General features: G+C 36.5%; 1 protein-coding gene across 1 annotated transcript; it reads right to left on the bottom strand.

The window, feature by feature from the left end:
• Positions 1-306: 306 nt before the first annotated feature.
• On the bottom strand, positions 307-4562 carry LOC107493639 (AT-hook motif nuclear-localized protein 1-like). The gene is made up of 6 exons (XM_016114705.3): positions 3839-4562; positions 3158-3222; positions 2921-3052; positions 1774-1932; positions 1050-1377; positions 307-947 (listed from the first exon to the last, which is right to left on the bottom strand). The coding sequence occupies exons 1-5, from the start codon at positions 4290-4292 to the stop codon at positions 1054-1056; spliced, it is 1134 nt and encodes a 377-aa protein (XP_015970191.1). The 5' UTR covers positions 4293-4562; the 3' UTR covers positions 307-947; positions 1050-1053.
• Between the last annotated feature and the right edge of the window lie 668 nt (positions 4563-5230).

Genomic DNA, 5230 nt, shown 5'->3' with positions numbered 1-5230 from the left:
TATTATTTTTTATAGTATTCTGATTTTGCATGTATATAAAATTGATGTCTATTTTAGTAATTTTTCATCTAAAAGTGATTTTGAATAGTATAATCCAAACAACATTTATTTTACTATAATCAATTTTGATATAAAGATTACCAAACATAAATCACGTTAACCCAAATTAACTTATCATCAAAATCAATTTTACAAAATCAATTTTATGCAAACTCTGGTTTGCAAACTGTAATCCAAACACACACTTTATTTTTGGTGACACTACAATACTACATTATGATTTATGACGTTCACCATCGAAGAATATAAGCCTCAAACTCATAATGTGAATTTTTAAAACACTTAGTAGCAAAATCAATTTTTTTGGTTTCCGAACCTACAATACCCCTACTGAATTTTATTGGGGCCTGATCTTAACCGTACTTCAGAAAATTCCATTGGTTCATAGGTTAGGCGTATTGTTCCTCACACTGCCACACATGCTAGTATGATTTTGCACAGGCCATATGACAGATTGCACTCCACTCGCCCGCGTATGAAACTACTAAACGCTGGTCGGATCTTCATTTTTATGTACGTTCTTTGGAGTTAGATTTCATAAGAGAGCTGCTATAAGTAACAATTCTAAGCAAGAGAAGTGTGGATGAGGTCATAAAGAGAAAAATGCCAGTTCTCGGAAAACAACAACCAACCAACCATAACAAACTCCTCAGCGTAGCGTAAAATCTCTACCATCATCCTATCCAACCGAATCCTCAAGCCACAAGACAATTCGAAAGAACAAACACTAGCCAACTTCCGAGTGTTTGATAAAAACTCATGATCAAAAATAGTGAGGCTTCAATAATCATTTCTAATTTCTGACAACTGTACATCGTGTCAATAACCTAGTTGTCATGACAAAGTTTTTAGGTGTTAGCATTCGGTTATGTGAGCCTCTGGATCACCTGCAAAACAGAATAACAGAAACGGTTACACAAATGACAAGAACGCTACAAGATTTATGGCTTGTTATCAAGTAAATTAATTTCATTGCCATTTGCCAAGACCTTTCTATTCATCAGGCAAAGATATGTTGATGTCTGGGGATGGCCTATGATCCGAAAAATCTTCAGTATCATTCCAATTATCACCATTAAGCGTATCATCTAAATTCAGTTTATCGCTCGATGCGCTGACTGATTCTCTCTGACCTTGGTCTGGCAACTGAGATAAAGATCCCAGAGGATTTTCACCACCAGGATTTGATTGTGAGATAGGTCCTGCAGCTGATACTGTTGCCATAGGTCCTGAAGCAGCATGAGAGGCTACCGGTTGACGGGTATATTTCCTTTTTTGGGGCTTTTGACCATTTGGCATGAAGCTTCCCACTACAATCTGAAAACATAGCTTACATAAATTTCCAATAGAGGTAGATGATGGTGTGTATCCTTAAAAAGATGAACAATGCAAAAGTGCTAGAACTGGAAGCTATATACAATCTTTAACGTTGCACTTGATTGCAACCATGAAAGTGATAAAAGAAACAATACTGGTTCAAGTATCTTATTCATGAATCTGGAAGATAACATGGATTAACATACTACTGATTTTTTTGCTACTAATGAACATTTTTCTTTTGCTTTCACCAACATGCAGGCTTCGGGATAAGTTCATCGAGGAGATTTAACTAAAACTTCACTAAAGTAATTGCAATATACATTAAATACAGAAAGAATCTATAGTTGTTTCAGTTACCTAGAACTGAAACAAGGCAAAAGAGAAGTGTCATACCTGGATTGGGGTAGCAGCTGTCAATAAACCAGCAACACCCCCTCCTATCACGCGACCATCAGGACCAGCCAGTGAGACACTCAATCCACTAGAAGGAATTGCAGCACTACTATCCGGGACTGTGAATGATCCAGACAAGGATAAAAGCTCAAATCGACCCTGAAAGGAAACAGAACTCAGTTATTCAAGAATATCTGGAAATAATTATTATAACTTGCAGTACATATAAAAGAGCAAAAGGAATTCACATAATCTTTCTAGATTTATGACAGTGTCTTTGCATCTTTCTTGCTAGACATGGAAACATCAACTTGAGGAAACCTAACATTTATGTTGTACAAATCTAACATTTTATGGTGAGCGCTTATACAGGGTAACCATGTCCATCCTTAAAATTTTGCTTCAAAACTATATTTTCTCTGAAGAATACAGCTGAAACTCAGGTTCTGGAATTTGAACCAGCAAATTACGACATGCCAAGTTATGATGATCATTATGTTAACATGATTTAGCGATTTGCACAAGAATGAAAACTATCCTTTAAAGGTCATGACTAGAAGTATGCTTAACAGCGAGATAAGAAAAGAGAGATCTCTGGCAAGTGGATTAATCTCTACTGAGGTATAAGATCTGCATATTTGAAAGTAACTTGCAGCAAAATGTTACCGCCTCAGTTTCAAAATAAATCTTGCTTGTTTACTAATTTGATACATTGAAAAATCCGATGTATCTGGACACAAACTATGTCCAAATACATTGACTTTTAATGTAGTATCAAATTGTTCAAAGCAACATTTACTTTGAAATAGGGCAAGTGGATTTGTCTTCCAAACAAGCAGCAAGATAAACAGAAGGGGAAATTTTGTCCAAAACTAAGGAGAGAAAACACATGCCACTTTACATAAAGATGATGAATGCAATCACATCTGATATATCTTAACTCTAAACTTAGCAACAGACGAAAATAGGCTACCCCATTAAATCAGACAAACTGAAAGATCCTTCGAGAAACATTGTTCATAATTTGGCCCACTTCAGTCTTCACCATAAAGTGATGGTTTGATAAAACCTCAAGGTTATTGCATTCAATTTAATTAGATAGAAAAACGAAATTACTGAAAGAACACATAGAACTAGGAGATCATGCCTCGTATGTTAATAGGCCACCAGAAGAACCAGGTTGGCGCAAGGTAGCTTTAGATATAGCTCCATTTGCAGAAAGAATGCATATTCCCATAGGACCCTTCTGTGCAATCGAGAAAATCTTTCCAGCAACGTCCTGGGAGGTGAAAAGGTTAAAAAAGCTTCAATCATCATAATTCAAACTATATCATCAATCTCATGAAGCCAACAACAACCTACACTTTGTTCTAGATTAGATTACCTCTCCAGCATTAACTGTCACAACATGAGGTGTAAAATCAGTACCAGTTGTGCTTCCAAGCAAGCCTTCAAAAGACAACAGAAAGAAGGGTAAATTTTCACGCTCGAGATAATATGCATAATAAATTCAACCCCCCAAAAAAATCTCTTTTCCCCCTCACATAAGCTCCGACCAGTTGCACAGAACAATATTAAATTATAAGCTAAAATCAGGAAAAAGTTCACGTCTTTTTCATTGATAATGAGCCAAAAGTCCAAAACAGAATGTTCTGCCATTTCAGAATGAACGGTCAAGAACACAGTTAAAAAATGTATGAAGCTACTCCTGAAAAAAAATGTTCCCCCTCCAAATACTTTTTCTCTAAAAAACAAAGATCAGAGAGAGATGAAGAAATTTTCTTTCTGGAACCGTCTAAACCCAACAAAAACAAAACGGAGACATTAGATAGTTCCATTTTTTTTCCAGAAGAAGGATGAGTCAACCTATAATACAATATTATATTGATGTGTTCGTTTTAGTTGGTACAGCGTACACAAAGGATTCTTGCATTTTCCCATCAACCAAACAATAGAGAGAGTGAGGTCACACCGCTCACCATTCACCAAACCACCAAGAACACTTGATACAAAAGAAAAAGGGAATAATATGACAGGAAACAAAAAAGTAAAACTAGTAACTCACCCAAAGAAGAAAGAAGGTTCCAGCTTCCAGAAGCATGTGACTTTGCACTACTGCCACGACCCCGTTTTGATGAAAACTCTGAACCCGAACCCGAACCCGGAGTTAGAGAGAATCCCGGTGGTGGTTGGTTTGGCACCCTGAGGTTCCCTTCGGAGTCATACTTTCTTGGTCTCCCTCTCTTCTTCTTCCCAAACAACTCCAAACTCCCTTGCCCCGAAGCACCACCTGTTCCTGTTGTTGCCGGTGACATTGTAGCTGTGCCTGGTGGCGCTTGTGGTTGTTCCCGTGGTGGCTGTGGTTGCGGTTGTGGTGGTGGTGGTGGTGGTTGCGGTCCTCCTCCAAGGTTTCCAAAGTTCAAGTTCATCACCTGGGGTGGAAACTGGGTAGTTAGCGGTGTATCGGAGTTTGTGTTCGCGGTTGAACCGGAAAACACACTCTCCTTAAGTGGTTCCATTGAAGCGGAAAAGAGAAAGAAAATGAAGGAAAAAGAAAAAGAGAGTGTGTTGTTCTGTGGAATGTGAGTGTGTTTGATGTTTCAAGGTTTAGCAGAAAAACGGTTGTCACTTGCTGAGAGGTTTGAACGAGAAGCAAAAACCTCTGCAAATGGCGCCACAAGTTGTATAAGCAACAAGGTGTAGGTAGAGTAGCTTTTTTTTTGTTTTATTATATTGTGTCCCTTTTTTGCTTTAATCTTTGATGAGAGAAATTATGAATACTATTACTAGGTCTGTCTCTGCATTGGCATTAATGGAGGAAGAAAATTGGAGAATTGGAAAAACATGCTTTTTTTTGTTTCTTTTTTTTATCCCACTGTTGATTATTTTATGCTATAGTAATTAATTATTGTTATTTATTATTTCGAAAGTAATAGTAATAGCATTATTATTGAGATTTTAATACGCCCAAGGTAGAGTACTACCAATAATAATCTATGAGGATGTGTAACTAACTCGATGTGGATAATCACTTGTCGTATTCCCAAATTACCCTCCCCTTATTTTGACCGTCTAGATTCTTTTCCCGTAACACAAATAAAGTACTGGTAAAATGAAAGGAAAGTTTTGCTAAGTTTTTTTTTAAGTTATATATATAATTAAAACTGAAAAATTATTTAAAATTAAAATTGCTTGAATAAAATTTTGAATTGAAATAGTCTTCACCCACCCAATTTAGGCTTCTTCATGAATAAAGAATAACATGATTTTTTTTCTTAAACAAATTTAAATAAAGAAAAGAAAATCCTAATTATTTCCTCCGTTTCAACTTGTTATTTTCGATTAAGGTAAATTAATTCGAAGCGGTGAAGAAATCGAAGATATAAGTAGTTATCGAAAAGATACAAGTGCAGGCATTTGTTGGAGGTACTCGATACGGGTTCGATTTCGAAACGCC

The sequence above is a fragment of the Arachis duranensis genome, chromosome 6 (assembly GCF_000817695.3).
Source record: "Arachis duranensis cultivar V14167 chromosome 6, aradu.V14167.gnm2.J7QH, whole genome shotgun sequence".
NCBI classification, from domain to species: Eukaryota; Viridiplantae; Streptophyta; class Magnoliopsida; order Fabales; family Fabaceae; genus Arachis; species Arachis duranensis.
Note: the sequence above shows the minus strand (reverse complement) of the source record. Positions and strands in the feature narration are given on the sequence as shown.